General features: G+C 39.2%; 2 protein-coding genes across 19 annotated transcripts in view; one reads left to right on the forward strand and one right to left on the reverse strand.

The window, feature by feature from the left end:
• Positions 1–26,589, forward strand: part of caska (calcium/calmodulin-dependent serine protein kinase a) — a 199,140-nt gene that overhangs the window by 135,505 nt on the left and 37,046 nt on the right. For 13 of the 18 annotated variants that reach the window (XM_055015327.1, XM_055015332.1, XM_055015326.1 and 10 more), the window contains exons 6-13: positions 7,200–7,302; positions 8,934–9,109; positions 10,993–11,115; positions 12,893–12,976; positions 13,099–13,198; positions 13,597–13,614; positions 15,336–15,457; positions 24,744–24,821. In XM_055015327.1, coding sequence (XP_054871302.1) covers positions 7,200–7,302; positions 8,934–9,109; positions 10,993–11,115; positions 12,893–12,976; positions 13,099–13,198; positions 13,597–13,614; positions 15,336–15,457; positions 24,744–24,821 — 804 coding nt within the window. The remainder of the gene's footprint in view (positions 1–7,199; positions 7,303–8,933; positions 9,110–10,992; positions 11,116–12,892; positions 12,977–13,098; positions 13,199–13,596; positions 13,615–15,335; positions 15,458–24,743; positions 24,822–26,589) is intronic. The other 5 variants (XM_055015333.1, XM_055015328.1, XM_055015343.1 and 2 more) reach the window with 1 other exon arrangement.
• Positions 99–4,892, reverse strand: LOC111570832 (probable G-protein coupled receptor 34). Its single transcript, XM_055015344.1, has 3 exons — positions 4,631–4,892; positions 2,653–3,217; positions 99–1,696 (listed from the first exon to the last, which is right to left on the reverse strand). The coding sequence occupies exons 2-3, from the start codon at positions 3,192–3,194 to the stop codon at positions 1,114–1,116; spliced, it is 1,125 nt and encodes a 374-aa protein (XP_054871319.1). The 5' UTR covers positions 3,195–3,217; positions 4,631–4,892; the 3' UTR covers positions 99–1,113.

The following is a 26,589-nucleotide window of genomic DNA, read 5'->3' on the forward strand; positions in this document are numbered from 1 at the left end:
TTAAGGATTGATTGTTTTTTTCAGGGTCATTGCTGATTATTATCATTATATACGTATTTGCAGTAAAAATTTAAATCTTGACACATTTCCAACACAAATCCTTATTAAAGTTCCTTTATTCATGTTCTATATGTGTTTAATCACAAGAGAACTTTTCAACATTTATCCATCAGTGTTGATTGGTGTAACCAATCAGAGAGTACTGTGGGCGGGACATTGCACGAGACTACAATTGGAATTTCAATTGGTATTACAGTGACTGCAAGGATATCCTGTAGTTAACCAGGCCGATAACTATTACATTTTTGTGACTGTTATCTTGTCTTTCTGATGATCTCCTGAGCAGACAGGGTTCTTTTTTTTTTACACCTTTAAATGCATGAGAGACATTCTGTGAACTCATCCTGACAGACTCCCATTGGACAAGAAGTAGAACAGACTTCTGTGTGACTGAAAATGATCTCCGCAACATCAGTGAACCCAGTTCTACAAAGAAACAGACAATAATAATCCACAACATTAAAACCTCCTGGCTACTGTTGTGCAGGTCCATCCTGACCCAGGACTTCTTCACGTTTCTTGTGGTGTCTTGAACCAGTATCTTGGCGGTGGATCTGTTGGGTCCTCTAGGTTGCAGGGTGGTTCTGGTGCATCCCACAGATGGCTAGTTGGATTAGGATGTGGGAAGTTTGGAGGTTAGGTCAACACTTTTGGCTCTTTGTCGTGTTTCTGAGCAGTTTTTGCAGTATGGTGAGGTATATTATCCTGCTGGGGGAGCCCCGCTGCAATTAACAGTTCTGTAGCGAAGTTTAGATGTGTCATAGTAGCTTCCACATGAATACAGGACCCAAGGTTTCCCAGCAGAACATTGACATCATTCACCACCTTTCCATCCTTTTAATTTTGTGGCTGATTGGTGTCCATCAGACCCCTTAGCATCCTGCAACTTTGTCTTTATTGTTCAAACAGCATGAAACCATACTAAAACTGGTTTTAAGGCCGTGGTGGAAAGGTGGAACGTTTCAGTCATTGTCAACTCAGGTGAGAACATCAAATATCTTGACTTCTTCCTCTGCAGTCCAGTTCACTTTGGAAAACACGGAAGCTCTACAGTTACAGTCCATCTATGCTGCATTTAGAAGCTGCTTTATCCCTCAAGTTGCTTGTGGAGCTGATGTTTGATGGTCCTCTGTCAGTCCTCACAGTCCTGCTGTCCCAGTCCAAGGTGGAGCTGCTGCCACTGCTCACAGCAACATCTCGAACACAAAACACGCGGCTCACCAACCGCAAAACCTCCTTCCTCACCGAAGACGATAACAAGAAGAACATGACAGGATCCAGGCAACTGTTGAGGGCAGAAAACAGCAGAGCCACCTCGTTGGCTTTGTCCGCCACGCCTCTCCAATAACACGAAGTGTCAGTGATCTGGGTTTTGATGTAGAACACTCTGACCATGTGGTAGGGGACGAAACAGACGGTGAAGAGGAAGAGGATGAAGAAGGACTTCCTGGCAGTCCGAGAGTAGTGGGAGGCGTTGGGCAGGTCTGGTTTGTCTTGTGACGCCTTCAGGAGCTTGAGCGCGATCTTCCCATAAGACACCATCAGAGCAATGAACACGAGCCAGAAGACGACCACCACAAAGATGTTGATGTAGGCTTTCCACCGAGCGTTATGGAGCAGCTTGTAGTGGAAACACCTGCAAACACCAAACATGTTATATTAGTTAATGTCACAAGGAGTAAAATTAACTCTCTGAACCACGAAACTTGCTGACAGGTTTAATTCCACAGAAATGGCAAAATTACGCCATTTATCAGAGCAAGAAACTGTAAAAACAGAAAAAAAATCGTCCAATTTTAACTTTCTGACTGACCTTGGAACTAAATATGTATGATTTTTGTCAAGAAAACCAGCCAAAACTAAGCAAAAGATGGTGACATTTAACCCAAATCACTTCATTCTATAGGTTTGATTTAAAAAGTTGCCAAAAATAAACCAGTTGCACGAACTAGATTCATTAGAAAACTAAAAATTCCATGTTCCACATTGCAAATTCAGGGACTATTATGAACTGGGAGATGATTCAAGTCACTGATAATTTATGAAGCACGTTTTAAGCAATAGCCGTTGCACCAAAGTGCTTTCCAGTAAAATCTGATAAATACAATTAGTGTTGTGTTAGTGTTGGTAATTAACTTACAAAAATTAAATAGTGGAGTTAAAACCTGTTGTATTTGAGGTGTGACTTTGTCTAAGTAATTTACATACTAGGGCTTAAACCCTTGAAAAATTGTGTTATTAATTACATAATTTAACGTAACATTGAAATATTAAGGCTAAAACCCTACAGCTTTAATAATCATGAAGATTAAGCTGACTAGTTTTTAACTTAAATTGTGACGTATAAATGAAAACGAAACAAACAAAAATCATTTTTTTTCAAGTATTTGTAATACAGGCTAATCAAATAAATTCAACTTTATTTTTTTATTAATTGATAATTTATGGTGATAAAACTGTCAGACTTTTCCTTTTAGTCATGGTTGTCCTGTTTCCAAAAAATGAGCCCACAGTGAGCAAAAATGTGACAGGATGTGGTGTTTAGAAGGTTAAATGTGCGGATATGAAAGTGTGATCACAGCTGTCACCAACCTGTCTGAATGTGAGTGGTTCTTTGACATCATGAGCACTAAAGTTAAAGTCAAGGCCGTGGTCCAGACAAAGGCGCAGAGGGCGGCGCTCCACCTGGTTGACCTCAGTCTGTGCTGCATCCCTGCACTGCGATGGAGCTTCATGTATCGATCGATGCTGATCAGCCCTAGCAGAGTGACGCTGATGTACATGTTCATGTAGAAGGCGTTGCCCACCACTTTACACAGGGTGGGATCCAGGTTCCAGATGTTTCCCTGACTGTGGTAGAGTATCCTGAAGGGCAGACACACCACCAGCAGCAGGTCCGCGAAAGCAATGTTTATGAGAAACACCCGGACCGAGTTCTTCTTCGAGTGCACACAGAAGAAAACCCACAGAGCCACCAGGTTCCCAGCGAGACCCAGGACAAAGATTATAGAGTAGAGCACCGCCAGCGGGATCTGCAGAGCGTCGTAATCCACACAAGTGTGCTGGGAGTCGGTGGTCACGTTCGTCATAGGAAACCCGGTCGTGGCGGCTGTGGTGGAGATGTTTCTTGTCATGGTGGTTTTTGTGATCCTCAGTCCTGCAAACAGACGAGAGAAAAAAACTGGTGGAATGTTTTGGGAGTTTTTTGGTTCACCTGGGAAAGTGTTGGACTCTGATTAGTGCAGGTCAGTGTGATGATGGCTGAGATCCAGCTCTATGGATTAGCCCTGAATCAACATTAATCCTGCCTGGTAATGATGTGTAACACCAGCTGACCAGCAGGAATCGAAAAGCCGCAGAAAGAGCAGCGGTGAAACAAAAAGCATGTTTAACATTTATTACATTTACAGTGCTGTGGGGAAACTGAGAGAAGTCAAAGATGAACATTTTTAATGCTCTGAACCCCAAAACTTTCCGATAGTCCTTGAACAAGTCATGTTCTTTCGGGAAATTAACCAAATCTAAGTTTGAAATCATAATAATTCATCAAAATCACTTCAATCTGCATGCCTCGTTTAAAATTTCACCCAAAAATAAATTATTAACACCAGATTATGGGAAAACGTAAATATTCTACACTCCACTGATGAGCCATGACTGACTCCACGACCAAAAGTCACTTGGCAAAAAATTGGGGACTTTTCCACTGAACTGCAGGCCGTGTTTACACAAAGTTAAAAGGAGACAAATAAGAAAAAAAATCAAATGTAAATAGTGAAATATCTAGTGTGTAGAGGTGCCAAAACACCAGAAACTGTTGTAGATGTGATTCCAAGTTTTTGACAATTTTTTTGTATAATAGATAATCAAAGAAATTCCCTTTATTTAGGATTCAAAGCATTATATTTGTGCCACACTGCTCAAAATGTATGTCTCCATTTAGTTATGGTTGTGTTGTTTCCATAGAGGTCCAGGACTTTATACTGCAGTAAAAAATGAGAAAGGAGCAAAAAAAAAAAACCTAACCACTCATTGGGTTTGGGAGTTCAGAGGGTTAATAATCTTCTGCTAAAACTTTTCCGACCTCCTGCCATGTCTTTCTTTACCAGCACTAACATTTAGATCATTTAAATTGGTAAGAATATGATATTATTAAGATGTCAGCTGTGCATAATGTTTTATTTTTTAGTATTGTAACACCCACAACTAGTTGAACAGCCGTGAGTCAGTTCACTGCAAGGCTTTCATATCAGAAGATCAGTTACTGAAACAGTGGTAAAGGGAGAACAGAATTGCTCTGCTCGCACCTCACAGCAGTTAGCGGCGTACAAAACCGAAATATGTTGCTGCAATTTCAAAGAGGAACTTGTCAAAGTACTCACAGAGTCATTGAAGTTCACATTAAAGCGTGTGCTCTTGTTTCTGTGCGCTTGTGTGGAAGGTGAGAATGTATCCTCAATCTCACACACACACACACACACACACACACACACACACACGCACACACACACACACACACACACACACACACACACACACACACAGATTGTGCAGCAGAATAATAGCTTACTTATGGTGTTTGCGGTCCTTTTATTTTCCTCTGAGTCGCTGCAGTAGATCTCTTTGAGTGGAATCTGTAGGAAAAATCATCCAGAATTTGCTGTCCTGAAAAGACTCGTAAAGTTCAAGATTCCTTCCTCGTGTCATCGCGCGCTCAAGTTCCTGCTTTCAGCATTCGTATATTTTGATGCCAAATGAAAATAGGCCCTCGCTGACCATTATTACCTCTGCAGCTGTGAGCAGCAGCCCTCCCCAGCTGTGCTGTCCAACGCTGACAGAGAAAAGCTGAAGTGCAGAATGCGGTGATGTTGTACAGTGAAAACTTTAAACTGTGGTCGGCCCTCCTCCGTGCAGAGATACAGAGGAAGGCAGGGCTGGGCTCAGCAAAGACCTTCTGATTACACATGAGGGCTGAGCAGTGGGATCACAGAGCATGCTCCACTTGTCTATATACAATATGCTTTCCACTTTGGGCCTTGATTATAACATGGAGGAATCTGCAGAGTGTAGCCAACTGTGAAAGAAAAAGGCTCCCGAATCACCGCTGTATGTCCTTACAGTAATTAAATCAATTTCCTCGGAGAAAAGCAAGGCTGAGTTTAAATTGCCACCCAAGCTTGCAAACTCTAAATTTGGAAGCTCAGGGTCAATGGGATCATCATGGTGAAATCCTGTAACAGAGGAAAGGCTTGTAACAGATGATGTGTGCACTGTGCACAAAATTAGATTTATGCATGAAGTCAGCCTGGAAACTAAAGCTTCTCCTAAGCAAGGTTTCAAAACCAGTTATGTTTCACAGACCACTCATAAACTTTTTATTTATCCTCTTTGCATATCTGTAGAAGTTGGGATGATGAAGGCAAATTTATGCTGATCAGTAACGGTAAGAACCTAAGTCCAATCCTTTTACATTCACTGCCACACGTCATAAGACAGATATCAATCAATAACTGATTAACTGATAATCTAAATTCAGCAGTTTTTATTCGTCTTTTGCTGATATTACTGACAAAACTGCAGCACTAAGAGTGACCATTATACATGATGTCCTAATTAGTCCTGACTCTTAGAAGGCTCTGTCATGGTGCCACTTTACAAACTAAACCCTTAAAATGCTCTTCACGGAACCAACCTTCCTCCTCTGGTTGCTAAACTTTTAAACTGTACGACCAGACAACCAGGTACTACAGCTAATCTACAATACGTAAAGTGTGTAATATTTAGGAAAATATTTAATTTTAGCCCTTTCTTTACTATTTTTGATGTGCGTTTGGGGTCATTGTCTTGTTCAAACAACCAACTGCATCCAACCTTCTGGCTGATGATTTTAGGTTTTTCTAAAAAGTCAGTTTACTTTGTGTAAACCGGTTCTACTGGCAGCAGAGTAGCCCCAGAGCATAATACCGCCACCACCATGCTTGACTTTTTTATGGTTTTCTTAAGATTTTTGTGCCTCCCCATCTCTCCTCCAAACATATTTCTGGTAATTGTGACCAAATATCTCAGATTTTGTTCCATCTGACCGCAGACCTCTCCTCCAGAAGGTCTTTTCTTTGGTCATGTGATCAGCAACAAACTTCAGTCAAGCGGGAGAAAGAACTTCCTTCTTGCATGGCAGCCTCTCAGCTCATGGTGACATTAAACAAACATGACTATAGGCACCAAGGCCTGCATCACCAGCTGTAGTCAATCACAAAAACTTAAGAGGCCATGCCAGTAAAAAATGCGATTAACACAGCTTTCTACATCATCAAAACTGATATTTGCTGTGTGTGTATTTTTGACCCAGCAGATTTAGTCATATTTGCAGAAGGCTATAGTCAATCTATGAAGAAGAATGTGTTTCAGTGATTCCAGCATAGAAAATTCAGAGTTGTAGGAGTCATTGGAAACTATCATGAGATACACAATCTTTACTAGTGCACGGAAACTTTTGTTCGAGACTGCAGATGCAAATGTAACTGTATATTCACACATGCTATGAAGCCATAGAAAATAAATATAGCCACACGTTTCTAAGGAAATTAGCTCTAGGGAGTCAAAAGAGGTGAAGAGGATGTGAAAGAATCAAGTGTAAATTTACATAATGCATCAAAGCCATGGTTAAGTTATGTGATAAATAAATGATTCATCCTTCAGAACAATGTGAGTTTAAACATTCTACCACTGTCACCCCACAAGTGTGTCTGGTGTGATTCATTTGCATTTTGATTCATTTCTCATTGAGCAACTGCTGTTTTTTTTCTGTCGTTGTGGTTCTGTTCTGTCAAGCAGGAGACGTCTTGGTTATGGCAGAAACAAACTTTAATTAACTCGATGAAACTTTCAGACTGCAGCTAAAAAAAACTGGCATTCTGCTTCAAACACTGAAGCAAAACTTAAAATCTATATCACTTCCATGATCCTCCTACACTCGGGGGTATTTGTGTGTGGTCATGGTGGGTGATGCTTTGAGGGTTTGGGTGTGTCTTACACATGTGATTTTTGTTATTTATAGGAGGGTGTTGCTCTTTAATTAGCAAAAAAAAATAAAATAAAGACAACCATGAGATCATGAGCCTGTCTTCTCTCGTTCTCAGCCTCACTGTGTGCTGCTGGCGTCCAAAGAAAACTCGGCTCCGGTGAAGCTGGGAGGGTTCGGAGTCGCCATTCAGCTCGGAGAGTCGGGACTGGTGGCGGGAGGTACAGTAAACACAACACGGACGAGTTCTCCCATCCCAAACACATAAACACACATTCAAGTCAAACTGAAGGAGCATTTTCAACATTACTGAAATAAAAACGATGATAAAAATGATACTTAAGCTATGGGGCAGATTTTCCAAACCATTCTTTGGAAAAACATTCATCGTGGATTAACTGGATAAGACCTATTCGCTATGCCCCTCCATAATTTAACTTAATGTGCCAAAACAAAAACCTTTAATTCAGTGTGGCTTCACTTTCCAGGAATGTTGTGTGTAAATAAACCTGCATGGAAATCATTGAACAGAAGCAAATGATAGTTTTGAATGTAAATTCATGGGTACATTGCAAAGTGGTACTGCTAATTGCTAACTTGATGTACTTTTAATGGTGCCAGTTTACCAAAATGTAAACAAATACAGTAAAGCAGTCCTTTTACCGTGTATATTCGTGTATAAAATTACCATTTAAATGGAGATTTTGCTTTTGAGGATTCAGCACTTATCTACACAAAAAAAAGACAGAAACAGAAAACCTCCAGCTGACATTATAAAACCACATTTACTGGCTCTTGCCTTTTTTTCTGTTGACACAATTGCTCCCAAACAGGCCTGTTGTACAAGTTGGTGTTTCCATCAGTCAGTTTAGCAAAAACAGTTCCCCCAACCTCAGATATGTTAAAAAAAAAAATCGAATTTGAATGGAGCTTAACCATTTGAACCCCAAAACCCAGCAGCAAGTCTGAAAGGCAGGTTTTCTTTTATCACCAAAATTACACCGTTTATCAGAGCCAGGAATTGTAAAACAGAGAAAATCATTAGATGTTCAACTTCCCGATGGTCCTTGAATTATTCATTAAAAATCTGTAAAATTACCAAAGTGGTATTTCATCAACATCACTTTATTCTACATGTTTCCAGATTTAGTTCAAAGACAAAGAGTTTGCAAAAATGTTACTAGTAACTATCGACAGTATGTAAACCCGCGTTTTTTTCCTGTATTGGTCACTTCTGTATGGACGTGTCCATGGCAGTGGCTGATAAATACTTCTTTGTCAGGAGACTTAGCTTCCATGGTTTGGCGCTAACCTAAAACTTTGAATGTATATAAATAATATATCCTTGAATGGTTGATTACATTTATCTTGGGGTATTCCACAGTTTTGGTTATGTATGTCTTCACTATATTCAACATTTTGGAGGAACTTTCATGCTGTTGTCTTTTTATTTCAGTCGGAAACTAGGAAAGATGGTAATTTTAATGCAAGTCAACACAATTTTAAAACTTTGAAAACTGGACAATACCATGGTAATGTTGAACTGGACCTGAAAAACTGTGTAGTTCTTCAATTTTTAGTCAAGAAGTAGGAAGCAAGCTGACACTAGGGGTCTGTTTCCTCTTTTGTGTGACCTTATATTCAACATAGTAGTAACAAATCCCTAAAAAATGGAATAAGATGAAAGTTTTGTTTCAAAGTAGGAAGAAAAATCAGTCAGTACTTCCTTTTTCTAGTCCAGAGAGCCTAAAAATAGGAATTAATTGAAAATTACAGAGGAAGTTTCAATGTGTAGGACATCCACTTGTCCTTACTGTACAATGAACTGGGTTCTTTATTTTTGTATCTGCAGGTCGCGTAGGAACTCCACACTTCATGGCCCCAGAGGTGGTGAAGAGGGAACCGTACGGTAAACCTGTGGATGTTTGGGGCTGTGGAGTCATCCTCTTCATTCTCCTCTCGGGATGTCTCCCTTTTTATGGCACCAAGGACCGTTTGTTTGAAGCCATCTGCAAAGGCAAATACAAGGTCAGGGGTTTATACAAAGAACCGCCACAGTCTTAAGATGTTTTATGAGGTGCATTCAAGAAGTTCTGTGTCTATAAAAAGCATTAAACTTTGGCCACCATCCCTTTAGATGTGGTGTCCTTGTGCAGCGACACTCGGCTTCCAGTGCTCCTGCCGCTTTTATTACGTGTTCTGTCCTGTTCTGACCACTTGTAGATGTTCATTTGCGATTTCACTATGAATATGATGTGACACTAGGGTTGAGATCTACTGATACAACACAAACCACCAGACAGCAGTCTTTAGTGAAAGAACCAAGAACATGCTGATAGTTTGGTCAACATTCACAGAGTTGTGCACCATGAATTCGCCCCCTAGAGTTGGGCTGACAGTGCAGAATTCTACTGTAACGTCCTGGGTAGTAATAAACAAATTAATTGGGCAAATAGAATGTCACTTTGACATAATTGCTATTGGTCAATTGCCAGCCCTTGAGGCTGGTAGACAAAAAATATCTAAACAACTCAAATAGAACATTAAGTGTACGTTAAGTCTAAAATGAGCAGGAACTAAGAGCAAGTCGTTGTTACAGTTTGAAGTCCAGAAACAGCACAAATTGACGATACTCTTAGTGCAACGTCAGACATCAGTACATTTACTAGATCAGTAATAAGAGTTGCTGATAAATGCTTTTGTTAAGTCCACAACATGATATTAATCATTGAAAAAAACCCATATGATGGTTTACTGAGACATCAGAACAGTCAGCACTAATCACGTTTTTCGGTCACAACGACACATTCATTGCTCTCCATCTGCCGGACGCTACGACTCCTTCCATTTCCTTAAACATGAAATTCAGATTGAGGGGTTTGACGCACTTTAGGAGATAAAACAGGCGTCATAGATGCTGTTTGACTTCAACAGGACTTCCAGGGAGCAGTAGACATATTACAGGAGCACTGGAAGCAGTGTATTGATGCACAAAGAGGCAAATTTAAGTCAAGTATGTCTGTGTAGATGACTGGGTTATCATAGAAGCTTCAATCAAAGGCAACTTCTAGGTTCCTGAAGATATTTTCTGTCTCTTCCAGGAGGCTTCTTCATTTCAGGTCTTTAAGATAATAAAAGAGAAATCCAGCTGCTTTTTACTGAAGCTCCAAGGATATCTCAAGTGTGGTCTTTGTTGTTTTTTATAGGCTGAGAACTTGTTAGTTGCACCTCGTAAAGTTCTGTTTTAGTTTTTACTAGTCTCCCATTCAGCTCCTTCACAGCATCACTACTGACATTTATAGCATGTTCTCCTTTGGTTGTAATCAAATGGCTTAGATAATTTTACAGAATTTTGCCATCTTGTGTACTCTGTTTCCAGATACAAGCAAGTCATTTGGTGACTGTTTGTACCAGTAAAGACATTGACCAACCGTACCCCAATGTGACCCCCTGAACTTGAGTTATTGTTGAAGTTGGCGACATACAGTTACCTTCATTTGCAGAAAACATTCTTTATACTTGACACCTCATTTTTAATGTTAATTGAAGAGGTTGGAAGCAGAGAGGTCTGACCCACTTTTTAGTTTTTGAGAAAAATGGGTTCCAAGTTTTGTGTTTTCAAGAATGGTCTAACATTCAAAGCGTCACTGTAGCGCTATGTTTGGGTTGGGGGTTTAGACCACTTTGTCACTAAAATCTAGACCATAAAATATTACGGAAATCATATAAAACTCAGTTTGGATTATTTTGTGGGTTAGACCACTCTGCTTCTAATCCACTCAGTTACGCATGCATGTCTGAAAGGGTGTTTCCTTTGGGCCACATGGACAATTTGGCCCAAATCTGGAATTTAAACGGCATGAATAATACCATAAACCTGGGGTAAAGTCTGTATTTATTTGTTTGTGTAGATGAATCCTCGCCAGTGGAGCCAGATCTCAGAGAGCGCTAAGGATCTGGTGAGACGCATGCTGATGCTGGATCCTGCTGAGAGGATCACCGTCTACGAGGCTCTTAACCACCCCTGGCTCAAGGTACTGCAGCGCATTCGATAACACTATGTCCTACTTGTTTTGTTTGATTATTTAAATGCTTGAGTCAAAAATTATCCAGCAGGATTGTACAGATTGACTGCAGGGAGGTCTCGAAAACTGAGAAAAGCGTTCATTATTACTGACGTCAGATGCATTGCCACAGTGCGACAAACAATCTCACGAAACTCAAACTCCGTTCAAATATCCAAAAATGTTCTTCCCGCTTTGGAAAGTGGTAAACATGCATCGAAACGCACCCGAAGTTTGGACTTTTGTAGAAACTTTTCGTCTGTTTTCGACGCAGGCGGAATAGTAATACCGTGTAGCCCGAAGCCGTCACGCAATGATCAGTCACTTGGGCGTCTCAGCTCTTCACACAGGAAAGCAGTGACAGGAAGCTTGGGCACTATGGTGTTCACGCCTGTCATGTGTTGTCAGCCGGAGCTTTTATTGTGTCTTCTTCTGTGGACAGTGATGGAGGGGTACTTAAAAGTGATTTCTTCACAATTCACCTGAGAGACCTGAAATCCGTCTGGGGGCTGTCTGACACGTCTTTCAAATCCTCAAATTTTAAAGGCGCGTTGTAGTCTGCCACAAGCGTTTCAACTAAAATTCTGACAAATCAGCGTCTGCTCTCGAGGTCCAGATGAATTAGATCGTACACCGCAATCATTTGAATGTCACTTTATGGACACAATATCACACAAGCCCCCAAAGCTGTGCACCACTTAAACCTTAGTTCCTCTTTTCTTCTTTTGTATATAGTTTTGGCCACACAAGCCACAGTTCTCTGTTTACATCCAGAAATATGTTGCAGCATCGCCATGTGGCAAATCTTCTGCTGCAGCTTTCTCACACACTGACAGCAGCACAATAACTTTGTGGAGGAGCTACTTACCCAGAACCAGAGTGTTTAGCCTTTAAATTTACTCTTTGACCCTCTTAACCCTAAAACCTTCCAGTGGGTTTGAAAGCTATGTTATCTTTAAAAAAAACATGTGATTTCATTGGGAAAATTAGCCAGATGTTTGATTTTATAGTCTTTTTCAGTTTCTGTAAAGTGCATAATAGAGGAAATTCTACATATTTTTTTTTCTATTTTTATGATTTATGGCAGTATAAGTATGTTGTAGCACACTTTCTTCACAAATTGCTCAGGGTTCGGAGAGTTAGTAAGTTAAAAAGTCTTATTAAAGTTCAGTGATAGTGTTTTTGTTTGTGATGTCTGAAAGGGATGTCGGTTAGTGATTTATTGTTCTATTCTTAAAAAAAATAATAAAATAGGGCCTTAGTCAACCCAAAAAAAACAGCTTTGGTCGAATGAAACTGCACCTACTCTTGAACAAATTTTTGCAGAGAAAGAAAAAAATCTACTTGTTATTTAACAACTAAACCTCACACAGATGCAGCACTTTCTCTGACTAGTAAACAACTTTCTAACTTTGTGTCCAGTCCAGTGCAGGGTCCTGAAGCTGAAAACTTGACAAAGCTTCCTAAGAAACACAGAAGACATTATATCAATTGTCTGAGTGCCAATCAGTCAATCACACTTTATTTGTTTTGCACAAAAGCAAAACAAAAGACATAAAAAGCAATAAAACAACACCCACCTGTCACAAACTTTATGCTATAAATAAAGGACTTAATGAAACAGGAAGGGTTTGCTTTACAAATGTCTAAACTCTAAATGACGAGTAAAATGCTTTTCACGTGTGAAATCAGTGGAGTTGTGTTTGTCTAAGCTGTTTTCTTCTTCTTCTTGTGTTGGATTTCTAAGGAGAGGGACCGCTATGCCTACAAAATCCACCTGCCGGAGACGGTGGAGCAGCTGAGGAAGTTCAACGCCAGGAGGAAGCTCAAGGTTCGTCTCATCGACATGCATGAAAGTTGCGCAACATCCGAAGCTTGTTGCCGTGACACCGCGTGTTTGTGATGATGAGATAAACACAGATGCTCGTTTTGATGCTCGTCTTGTTGTTTCAGGGAGCCGTTCTGGCTGCGGTGTCCAGCCACAAGTTTAACTCTTTCTACGGAGACCCACCCGAGGAGCTCCACGACTTCTCCGATGACCCCACCTCCTCAGGTACACCCACACCTGCTGGCCCTCCATCGACAGCGCACATCCTCACTCGGATTTCCTTCCTGTTGTGATGTTTTCTTTCAAGTTCTGCTTTCTTTGTAAGGCCGTTCTCACCGCAGACCACACCAGCTGCTCTTAGACGTACGGAACACGCAGCGATCTGCTGATTATCTCATTATGCAGGTTAATAGCTGCTGTGAAAGAAAACATCCCCGCAGGGCGTCTTTATCCTTTTGTTTTGCATGCAGAGTTTGGTGACAGTACGCTGAGATCGAAAACACAAGCAATCCACTCGTGATTTAAATGCTTCTAACTGTTTTAACTCTGATTGCAGCATCTCTGTTCATCTACAACTGTGTTTGTTTGTGTGTCTGTTCGTATTAATGCTTCCCACCTGCTAGGACTGCTAGCAGCAGAACGTAGGTATCTGTTTGTTCTCTCTGTGTTGTGTTTGCCAGTTGTGATTTTTCACTTTAAAATGTTTCTTGCACCAAAACGTCTCGAGCCCTTTTCAGACATTTGCTTCTTTGTGTTAATCTGACGGCATCAGATTGAATCGACACTTTTCAGTAAGTGTCGCAACAGCAGTCTCACTAGATTGGATCTAGTCTCATTTTTTGTATCACTGTCAGGATTACATAAGTCTGAACTGTACGCATGCGATGTACTTTTAGTTATGTAAAGTGATCTGGAGAAGTTTTTTTTTTCACATTTCAGCGCTGATATTGAGTCAAAAACATCCCAGAGAGCAAAAGATACAGTTTTTTGCCCAAATCACAAAACCTCATTTACTTTGCTCTACAGTTTCACATCTGTCACTATATAAAATGTCCATAAAAATAAGCTTTTACACCAGTGTAGACAGAGTGTGGAACAGGTCGGAATAATGAGACCCACCGATAATGAATGAAATCCAGGTTTAGACTAACAGGAGTTGAAGTTTAGTTTGTTGTTTCCAGCTGTTTAGGAGTCTTTTCTCTGACTTTATTAAATATCTGCAGCATCAAACAGCAGCAGGATCCATATAAACTGTCCCATTTTTGCACAACATCAGTAACCTCATTAATTATCAATTTGAATTTGAATTACTGAAAGGATAGATGTGCTGAGTAGTGTGAAAACAGAGTTAGAAGAGGTTGTAAAGATGCAAATAGTGAAACATCTATAGTATGTAGAGCCTCCATTTTTCCAGTAAAAATGGTGGGAAAAAGTTGTACATTGTAGGTTTGTTTTTTTTTCAATTTTTTGTAAAAAGACAAAGTCTGTAACAGGTCAGATTAATGAAACCCACCAATAATGAATGAAATCCTGGTTTTGAAGTTTAATTTGTTGCTTTTAGCTGTTTAGGAGTCTTTCCTCTGACTTTATTAACCCTTTGATGCGCAGTGTGGGTCAGGAGATTTTCCACTGGATTTGGGTCACTTTTGACTAATGTTGAGCATCAAAGGGTTAAATATCTGCAGCATCAGACAGCAGCAGGATTCATATGAACATTTTCTGAGAAAGAAAGCTGCTGATTTCTGCACAACAGCTGTAACCTCATTAATTACCAATTTGAATTTATTGAAAGGACAGATAGCCCCTTGAAATGTGGTGTCTTATTTCACAAGAGGTTTAAAATAACACAAATACTGAACACATACAAACACAACTAATACAGATCGAACCATCTCAGCTATTGAAAGTCACAAAAACACCAATAAAACAACAAATACATCTAACACAGTTCGATATCCAATTATTTAAAGCACTTACGAACTAAAAATTAGAAGAACCTGCGCATTAAAAGCATAAACAGGTTGTTTTAGGATGAGAGAAAAACATAAATACCTTTTAAAGATAAGATCAGTCAGGAGGTATTTAACTCTCATGGTTAGATTATCATCACACATGTACAGAGTTGTTAGTGTTTAGGAAATAAAAGTAGTTATAGTCTTTTATTTATTTGTGCATTATTCTGTATTATACGTCACTTGGATGTACTGAACAATCTCACGTAAATGACAAATATCGCTGTGATGTCGTCTGAATGAAACCTACAATACCGACAACGTTACGTGTCTCATGTCTGAAAGGGGCTTTTGTGTTTTGACTTCATTCAGAAAACGTCTCGAGGTGACCGATGCGTTGTGTTTTTCAGGCGCTGTGTCTCAGGTGTTGGACAGTTTAGAGGAGATCCACGCTCTGACGGACTGCAGTGAAAAGGACTTAGATTTCCTCCACAGCGTTTTCCAGGACCAGCATCTACACACACTGCTCGACGTAAGTGTCAAACAGCGGCACCGGACGAAATATCCACCTTTTATGAGTCATTGATTTCCACTATGACAGTCTTTCTACTCTGGTTTGTGGATAAATAATGGAACAGAGTGACTATTTGTACAGTTCATTAAAGCTTCGGAGAGTTTCCGTCTTAACTCTTGCGACAGGATGTGGTGCTTCCAGTGGCAGCAACTGCAGTTTCTTTGGAGAAAAAATATTATAAAATAAAAAATAAGAGTACTATTCACACACACTACATCAGAGCTACTTCCCTGGTGTCGAAAGGCTCTTTGGTATTCTTGTGCCCGGCTCAGTGTGCATGATGCAAAAGTGCGAGGAGAGAGGCTCGATGGGAGTTTCATGCAGATGAGGCAGCGACGTGTTGGTTTTGTGGCGGAAAAGTGGGTCTTTGCAGCGCCGACACACACAAAGTGCTCTGTGAATGAAAAACAAAGTGTCTCGGACTGATCCGCCATCCCAGCGTGTCCTGCGCACGTTTCTGCTCATGCATATTCATGCCGTGCACAGTACAGAGGGGAAAGAACAGGGAGGTGGAGGAGGAATATCGCCCACCGCAGACTCCACCTTTAATGCAGTCTGAGGCACAAACAGCTTCCCTCCACCTGCAGGGATTCCTCTGGAGGAAATATAAAAAGGTCATGTTGTTTTTGGGCGTGTGATTAAATTCCCCCCCCGGTTCGTGTGCGTGTGTGTGTGTGGACTTGACAAATGTTCGGTTGCTGCTTGTTTCGGTGACTGTGGGATGTTTGAGCTGCAGGTCACAGCAGCAGACGGTCGACCTACAACTGGTTCCTCACATTAACACCATGTTGGGTCACAAAATCCTTCATTCCAGGAGCCAGCACCGAGGTAGACCAGCATTTTAGATTAGTTTGGTTGTCAGAGCATCATTTCATCTCTGTGCTCTTATTAGGAGTCCAGTTTGTTCACTCTGCTCTCTTTCTTTGGGTTGTGTCATGTCTCTGGGTATTAAACAGAAGATCTGCAAGAATCGGAAAATGCAGTTTGACAAAAGAACATAAAGAAAGTGTGCCAGTGCAGCTTCCTTGCAGTTGTTCTTCTAGAACAGAGGTGTCAAACTCATTTTAGTTCAGGGACCACACTCAGCCCAATTATGTCTCAAGTGGGCCGGAACAGTGAAATCATAACATAATAACCTATAAATAACCACAACTCCAAATTTTTCCTTTGTTTTAGTGCAAAAAAGTACATTCTGAAATGTTCACATTTAAGGAACCATCTTTTTCCAAAACATTATGAACAACCTGAAATTTGTTAAGAAAAATAAGTTCAGTTTCAACAACATTGTGCCTCAGTTTATCATTTACACATTACAACCTACAGATCACAGAATGTCTACAAAGGTGCACAATATTTAGTCAGATATCTGGAACTGAACGAAACAAGACAAAATATTACAAAAATGAGACATAACGACAAAAGCAAGAATCAAAATGACAAAAACTGAGACAAACGACACGAAACAATAAAAAAAAGACAAAAATTAGACAAAAGTTACAAAGCCACAAAAAAATGAACACAAACGAGACAAAAAAATGACAAAAGCAAGAAATAAAACGATACTCAAAACAAAGAATAAAGCAAAACACAAAATGACAAAAGTGAGACAAAAAACACAAGCAAAACAAAAAGGAACACAGAATGACAAAAACATGAGACAAATGATAAAAGTCAGACAGAAAAAGACAAAAAAAACTACAAAAAAGACAAAATATTACAAAAATGAGACACAAATTGACAAAAGAGGAATCTAGTATTTTACTTTGGGATCAAAACAACTTGTCATGGTCTAGAAATTATTTTAAATTTATAGTTATATTTACAATCTGCAGTTAATGTCTTCTCTGGAATTTTTACACTTTACAAAGTCGTCCTGCGGACCGAATTGGACCCTCTGGTGGGCCGGTTTTGGCCCGCGGGCTGCATGTTTGACACCCCTGTTCTAGAATTATATGTAACGCGTCATTTATATATGCGTTGTATTTTCTTAAAAGGCAGCATATTCTAAAGTCATGCACATGATGTCAGCCAAAATTCATAAAACTTTAACTATGACTACATTAAAAAATGCAAAACATGTCAAAACACTGATTTAACCGAACATCTAACCTGTGTGACAAACAAAGATATCAATCTCAGGTTGGTGATCGGTTGAAATCTCTCCATCAATAAGCTGCAGATTCTTGCAAACACAAACACTTAAATCACCGCATCAGTGACGAGGCCGATCGTCTTGAAGTTCTGAATTAGTTTTATCCGGCTGAAATGAAAACATCTGAGGGAGATGTGACGGCTAAGGAGAGTTGTTTTGTGTTAAAGGCTCTCTCGGTCGCTGGAGGCTGAATGTGTTGAAGTGGGTTTCAGGAGACGAGTGGATCTGCCAGGAGTGTGTGTTGGCGGCAGTGTCAGTGGGAGCCTGGGGCTGCAGATGTCTCCTTTTCAGCCTCACTTTCACACCCCTGCCTGCTGGGTGAGGAGGGGGAGTCGGATGAGGACAACCCTCAGACCCCGAACTAACAATGGCTTCTATTGTGGGGCCTCGGTGCCTTTCACGGCGAGCTCAGCCTCCATCACTATCTGCCTCCACGCCGAGGAAACCAGAAATCCTGTGGACGCCGAGCGGATGGAAGTTTCTGGTTGAGGAAACTCGCTCTTCTTCTTCTTTTTGTTTTTCCAACAAAGCACTTTGCCGTCTTTTGGGGTGAGTTGTGTTCTGTCTTCTGATGTGTTTGCAGGAAGAGCATTTTGTCAAGAGATGCCTCGAGTTAATTTGAAGTCGTCTCACCTTCGTGTGTGTTTCTGGCGTTTGACATGTATAATGAGGCGCTTCAGTCAAGTGCATTTTTTCATTCCTTGTGTGCTGGTTTCCAAAGCTTCTGAGCAAACAGGCAGAGAAAAAAGCAGCCCTCAAGGAAAAGATGTCTGCATTTACTTGTCACTAAGAAGAAATTAAGATATCACAACGTCTCCCTTCTTTGTTTAGTTGTGACTCTTGGCTCATAAAAAACATAATGTGATCTGCAAATGCTTCGTACCTGCAAATATCTGCATTTCTTACAGTTTGTTCAGTCGTCTTCTGTAGAGTCTTTTTATGTTTTCATGTGAAACTCCCTTAGAGGTCAACTCAAGTTTGCTTAATTCTCAACAAAAGCAAATAGAGATGAAAAGTGGCCAGAGTGAAACACAAAATTACCAAAGTTTGACATTAAATGACCAATTGACACGCAAAATGACCACAATTAGACACAAAAATGGCAATAAAAAGACCACAGAGATGGCAAAATGACCAAAAATGGACAGAAAAGTTGCTTTTTCTATATATATATATATATATATATATATATATATATATATATATATATATATGTGTGTAGAGAGAGAGAGAGAGAGAGAGAGATAAAAACATGCATTTACTTGTCACTAATAAGAAATTAAGATATCACACCATCTCCCGTCTTTGTTGCGACTGTCAGCTCATAAAAACCACCACAATGTGATCTGCAAACGCATCATACCTGCGAATATCTCTCAAGTGAAACCCCCTCAGAGGTCAACTCAAGTTTGCTTAATACTCAACAAAAGCAAATAGAAGTTGACAGTCGCGTTGAAAGCACAAAGGACGAGTGCAGTAAATATGTATGTATGTTCAGACGGCATGTGGGACGACATGCACTCGGTGGAGTACGATTCAGCCCTCGGGCTCTCTGCTTTATTTCTGCAGACTTATGAGGATTTTCCCGAGGAGCGTGTCGTGTTTGTCTTTCGGAGAGAGTTTGTTCGTGATGCAGATGCAAACTTCATGTGTCGGTGTGTCGTTATTCCCAAAAACAGGTCTTTTTTTGTGCGTGTCAGGTTGTCACAGCGGGAGAAGATGCACAACCCCGACATCCTCCTCCTCTGAACTACACCCACAGTCTTTTATTTTATGACCTCAGCCGTCCAGTCTGCAGAGAATCACACAAATTTTAGTTTTACAGCTCTGTTTTTTGCATTAGCTGACAGTATTTCCCTCTGCAGCGCTGTAATAACAACCACATTGGGCATTCCTTGATGAACAATAACATTAACGAGCCAGATTTTTTCTTTTATTGACATTTGTCTCTTAAAAGAAAACTACTTTTTTTCTCCCACACGACAACAATATTAACGCCACACATCACAAACATGAAGAATAACAGCTCCACATAATTTGCCCACAATTATCCTCGATTGGCAAAACAAGCAGCAGAAAGAAGGCAAATGAGATTTTAAGGAGGCAGAGTCGGCCACGTTCTGTCGTCCAGCAAATAAATTATCCACTTTGTCCATCTTGCAGTGTATAAATCATTTCTCGGTCTTCGTTGGAAAGTCATTATTTCCATCTCATGAATCTTTGTGATGATTTCAAGCCAATTATCTGCTGCAGGTGGATCAGCCCGGAGCTCCTCTCCAGCAATTGCTTTCTGTTAGACCTCCATTATGGCGTCGTGTTTTCAGGTTGTCCGTCCCAGTCTCATGAATACGATGAATCAGGAACAGCTGGAGGGAATCGCTTTGAATTCGGCACAGACGTTTACTTCGAGGAGATTAAAATGTGGTGCTCAAAGGTCACTGTGACCTCAGAAAACTCTAGAATTTATACCTGATTTTACAGAAATATCTGATAGGATAAAATGACGAAGTGATGACATTTTATATCTAAAAGTCCAACTGAGAAAACACTTTCCTGGCCGTTATTCTATCCTTGTGGTGTAAAAGTTCATAGTTAATCTGTTGCGAACCCACCTACGGTTCAGTTCATGAACCAAGGATTAAAGTTTAACCCTCATAGAGTGGAAAAACTTTCAATTTGGCTTTTTTAAGTGCATTCAGACTGCAAATTCCCCTCCAGTCAATAATCTGTCTTAAAATTTTATAGAAACTGATCCAGATCTGCTCCTGGCTTCCACCTCACTGAGAAATATTTCTTTAAATCTTGAGAGATCTTTAGAGAATCTTCTCCTTGCAGAGTTGCAGGAAAAATGTGATTCCATTCATCAATCAACAGCTGTGATACGATTCGAAATGTGACTTTTGTGATCCGCCCACCAGATCTCACATTTCGTCGTTATAGAAGCTTCCATATTTTAAAATTTGTAGCTTCTTTGCAGCTACGTCCGTCATTTATAAGAGCTTGTTTGGCACTGGAATCACATCAAAAAATACATTTAATCCCTTTTTATGAACTTCCTTCGGCATCTTAACTTCATATGTTACACACGTCTGTACAGAGATGGATGGAAACTAACATTTCAGAGGTGATAATTCAGTTTTTTGTTTGTTTTTTTATTCGCAGCTTCCACAGTAAATCTTTCAGGAGTTACCTGTCGTCTCCTGTTATTTTTTCTGACAGATCTCTCAAATAGAAGTGACAGTTAGTCGGAGGCCCGGGAACTCGCTGCATGATTTATTTCCCAGAAATTTTCGTTCATGTCCAAGAAACAGTTCAGATATTTAAACTGAGCTCAGATGAATCAATTCTTCGGACATCTGCACCTCATTCCAGATGTTTTGTTTTATCTATTCAGAAACATGTTAAAGCTGTTATTCGTTATAGCTTTTCTCAAGTTCTTTAAGTCCATTTTGCTGCTGATGCTTAGTACCGTATGTTTATAGTGCAGTGACGCTACTTGTACTTATATGTACTCATGTGAAAGATCTTAGTAATACTTTGAGCGCTTTCACATTCAGTTGTGCTCCTGAGTTTACATACCCTGGCAAAACTGGTGAAATGTTGTCCTTTTTTTTTTTTTTTTTTTTAGAAAACGTGTTTGTGGAAAAACTTTTCTTTCATTTAGAGTTAGTGGTCAGACAAAGTTATTTATTATCACACAATTGTATTTGCCCTGATCATTCATGTTTTCATTAAAGAATGGTGCATATTCTACAAATTCTGCCAGAACTTATGAGTACTTTCAAGTGGTGACATAAGAGGTGAGGCTGCCTCTGATGCCTTCACATTGTTAAAGAATAAACAAACCGTGTTGGCGACATCTCCTCAAACTGTTTTGTCATCCAGACTCACTTCTGCTTTATTTTTTTTTCTCCCTGCACGGTTTGATTACAGCAGCTTGTTGCACCACATTTAGTTTCCGTCTTGGTGTTCTGCTCCCTCTGACACCGTGAGCTCTACAATATATCGAAGCGTACGATGCACCTTTACCTTCTCATCTGAGGAGAAGTTTATGTGCTGTGATGCGACATGATCTCAAAATCTGTTGGGATTTTAGAACTCTTATAGTGTGAAAAAAAAATCTGAGTTGTATTTGAGGTTTTATAAAGATTTAAAAGAACAAAAATATGAGCTGGGAGATTCTTTTTTTTCTTCTGTCTGCGTTTTTCCTGCTGCAAATTGAATCCATAAGTGCTGAGAAGCAGCAGCTAAATGCAGCAGATAGAGAAGTTCTCAGCTTGGTGTTGTTTCCTGTTTGTTTATCGTCCCGTGGTGAAGTCCAGCATCACATGTCTGAGCAAGAACAGAAGACCTTTGGGTCTGAGCGCTGCATTGAACTGTCTGGTACAAAAGCTCTGTTTGTGTCTCTGAGTGGTTTTCTGTGCACACATTATGCGCGACTCCCCGCTTCGCAGCGAGCAGCAGGTTAAATGAAAAATACAAGCCGCTCATCAAACCTCACACTGGCATTTCTTTTGTATATGATAACGGCTGCATTAGAAAGCGGCGGTGGTCTGTGTGTGTTGTTGGGAAAAAGCTGCTCACGGCTTTGATTCCAGCTCCAGCTGCTGCCTTTGTTTCCCTCGTTTCAGGGCCATTTTGTGTGCAAACATACAGTCTCTTAAATGCACCCACGCTCATCTGCAACAGGGAACCCGTGCGGTTTATTAGTCAGCTGGGATTTTCATAAACAGAGCTCTGGTGTCTGCCGTCCTTCAGTCAGAGAAAACAGATCCTTCTTGTTAACAGTTTGATGCTGTGAAAGGGAGGAAAAAAACGAAAGCAACCAGAGAGACGGAGCTCAACAATTGTTGTTTTTAACCAACTGAACACCTTTTTTCAAGCAGTAGATGCGTTTAAATTGTTGAAACTTTTCACCAAATTGTGTCTTCATGAGAGTTTGTGTTGATTCACAGTAAACTAGACCCTATAAACTTTATTTATGAAGCAGAAGATGACAAATCTGTGCAGCTTCTGTACTTAAATCCTGCAGTCAGAGAAGGAAAACTCTCCAAAAGACTCCGTTATGCTAAAGAAACGGAGAAAACCCAGTGGTGGAAAGTACATTTAGTCAAGTACTGTGCATCTCAGAGGGAAATATTTTTACCTCACTGCATTTATCTGACAATTTTATTTACTTTGGTTACGCAAAACCTATAAAGAACTCACAAAATGTGATGTTTTGTCATTAATAAGAGAAATATTCAGTTAATTAATTAGGTTTACTTAATTTAAAATCATCAGGAACCTTCTGCTTGAAATCTCTGATTTGCCAGAGATTTTCATAGGATAAAATCTGGGTATTTATTGAGATATATGGGTTTTTTGGGCTGATATAATAAACATTTTCAGAGATAAAATTGTTAAAAAATAGCGTGTCAATTCACAGCAGACTCTTCTCACACATTGAAATTTGAGGCTATTTGAACAAAAACTTCTCAGGAAGTATTAAAGATAAAAAACTGAAATTTTCACTGTTATTTCTCATGTTGTTGATTTACAATCCGCAACACTGGCTGATTTTTAATTTAAACTCCAAGCTTTTATCATGATCAATTGCTAAGTTTGCTATAAAATTTCAGGAAAATCAAAGATGGTCGAGCAGACATTGTAAAAACTTTTAGCGAACTGGTTGACAATGGACAAATATTATAATATAGAGCACCTGTGACAGAATATGTGACTGTTTTCGGAAATTTTACAGTCAGTCAATCTAGTAATGGAGAAAAAGAATCTGCAAAATAATCCAGAATGAAGATAACTGCTAGTTGCAGTTTGAAAAAATGAACCAATCCTGCATTCCATTGATGCATGAGTAGTAGTAATAATGTAATTGTATAATATATAACAGATGACATTACACTTGTAATACTTGAAGTATATTTTTAATGCGGGGCTTTTACATGTAGCAGAGTACTTTCATAGTGTGGTTCCAGTATTTTACTTTAGTAAACAATGTGAAAACCAAACAAATTCACAGATTTACAGTATAAATAAAGAAAAATAAATTATAATTGATCGTAAAAATGAGAAAAATACCATCTCAGAGGATGTAAAGCAACTTCCAGGTCTTGTTGGTTCTATTTTTTGTCTATATTTGTTGTTTATTGTGTTCTGGTATTGACTTGTGTTTATTACGTCACTGTTGTTATAAATATAGTTGATAGTTAATCACTAATTAATCACACAAAGCCCTGTAGTAGAGACTGAAACCCACCAAATGTTCATATTATTAATCATTTATTGCTTTTTTCTTTTAACAATCAAAACAAGAATCCTGAGTATCTATTTTTGTTAGTTTTTGCTTGTTATTCATTGATTCTGTTTTTTGCTGCTGCGTCTCCTTTCTGACCAGTTTCATAAAATCTATTTCTCTGTTAAGTACTTTTTTGGCCTCACAAAGCTGCAAACTTTGCAATAAAAACGAAGTTGTGAAGAATAAACTGCATCTTTTTAGTTCCATGTCTCTTGGCTTCACATCTTTACAACTTTATCAATTAAATTTTTCCTGAGTTTTGCAAGTTCTAGATAATAATATTCAGCTCTTTATGCGACTTCCTGAACCCTCAGCAGCTTCTGGCCAATCTCTTATTTTTACTCATTGTAGGTTTTATTTTCGCTACAATACAAAGTCCTGCACCTCTAATGGAAACGGTACAGCAATGACTAGGAGCGGCGAGAAATGTGTCAGAAATGTGTTTTGTGCAGTCAGACACAGTTATAATGCCGTAAATCATACAAAAGGAATAAGGAAAATTGAAAATCTGACAATTATTTCCGTTTTTACAGTTGTTAGCTCTGATAAATGATGTGTTTTGGGTGATTTTTCTTGAACTTCTCTATTTTTTTCATGAACTCAGATATTGTGTTAGGAAAATGTTTAAACACAGTTGTTCCTTCATGTTACAGAGGCCTAAATTGAGCAGTCTTCATGAAAAAGTAAGAAAAATGAGGAAATACATGCGTGAACTTCTTCTTATCAGGCTGTTAAAGCTGTTGATCGTTTGATGTTGTTGGACTGATTGCCTGACCGACTCTTATCTCTGGTTTCAGCTCTACGATAAGATCAACACCAAGTCGTCGCCGCAGATCAGAAACCCTCCCAGCGATGCCGTGCAGAGAGCCAAAGAGGTGAGGATTCTCTGCTTCGACTTCCTGTTTGTCCTCCTCCCGTCCTGTGTGTCAGAATAATCGCTCCTCTCTTCCGACACTCTGACCTCACACTTCTGCATTAATCCTTCTGGCCTCACTAAAACTCACCATTCTGCTCAAAGAAGCTGTTCTCAGGCACAACCAGATGTTCTCCAGGTGCGTTCGGGGCGCCTCGGAGAAACGGGGACTGTTTCAGCTGTAGTTTAATTCCTAAGAGGTGAATCATTTTGAAAATCATCGTGGTAATCTTTATTACTCCTCCAACAAACACTGATACGTAAGTGAATCTTTCCTTCCTTCCGTCTGGGAGCAACATTGCTCAAAAACGGATTTGGATGAAATTTTCAGGGAAGGTCAGAAATGACACAAGGACCAACTGATCAGATTTTGGCAGTGATGCAGCTCATAGTCTGGATCCTTGGATTTGTTAAGTATTTCCCGTCAAGATAGCTTCACGGTGTCACTGTAACTATGACAACAAGTGAACGCTACATCAGCTGCCTGCTGACGATCACATGATTACGATCCTACTATAAATCCACCGCTGCAGGCTTATTGGAAATGATACAAGGATCAATTATTTAAATTGTGGGGCTGTTTCTGAGTCCCATCAATTCCCGCCACCCGCTACATATTTAGGTCACATGATTCGGTATCTGTACATAATGTACACATGCATAACACACGCCTGTGCTCAGCACAAGGTCAGGGAATGAACAGAGTACTGCGCTGTCTGAGTGCTTTGCTTGTTACTCCACCAAGAAACACGGCGGAATTATATGACGATCAGCGTACGTTTGTCTGTGAATCTGTCTGTCCGTCTGCAACATTACTCAAAATGTTGGAATGTTGGTTGTAATATTGGTAGAAAGTCTAACTCAAGTAGAACAGTTTCAAAATAGTTCTCAAAATGTGACTAACAAAATATAAAAAGACATCTGTTTCAGTTAAATTAAAAATTTCAGACTCTTATCTTCAAAAGTTCCTCAGATATTGCTGTTCAAACAGAGAAAAAAACTCCTAAATGTGGGTCAATGGGCAGTTTATTTTTTTTAGTTACTACAGAAAGTATTTGATATGTTTAATCTAAAATAAAAGTTTTTTTTTTTGTTCGTAACTAATTAAGCAGATGTGTTAAGTTGTACCTTAACACAGTTGTACCTTAATAAAATTAAAATAAAATGAACTGAAAATAAAGTGAATTAAGTGAAAACTAAAATGAACTGAAATAAAATAAAATAAAGTGAAATAAAATAAAGTGAATTAAATTAAAAATAAAATGAAGTGAAATAAAATAAAATGAAGCAAAATAAAATAAAATAAAATTTAAATAAAGTGAAATAAAATCTAAATAAAATAAATACAAATACAAATAAAATAAAGTTAAATAAAATTAAAGGAAATTTTAAAAATTAAAATGAAATAAAATTAAAATAAAAATATATTTAATTAAATTAAAATAAAGTGAAATAAGATAGAAAAATATATTGAATATACTTTAAAAAGTAACAGAATATACAAGAATGACAGTATTTGTTAAAGAGTTTTTTTAAAGAGTTTACAAAACTGTACTACTGAGAATGTGCTTGGAAGAAGGTGCAGATAAGTTTACAGATATAATGAATGGCATTTAGAGTGTAAAGTGTCCCTTATTCTCTAAGTTTTATTGATTATTCGTGTTCAGTTCCTGAGTCGTCTCGACCTCCAGTGACCTCCGGAGTTCAGTTTGTTTCCACAGAGCAGCTTT

This window comes from Amphiprion ocellaris, chromosome 11, assembly GCF_022539595.1.
Source record: "Amphiprion ocellaris isolate individual 3 ecotype Okinawa chromosome 11, ASM2253959v1, whole genome shotgun sequence".
NCBI classification, from domain to species: domain Eukaryota; kingdom Metazoa; phylum Chordata; class Actinopteri; family Pomacentridae; genus Amphiprion; species Amphiprion ocellaris.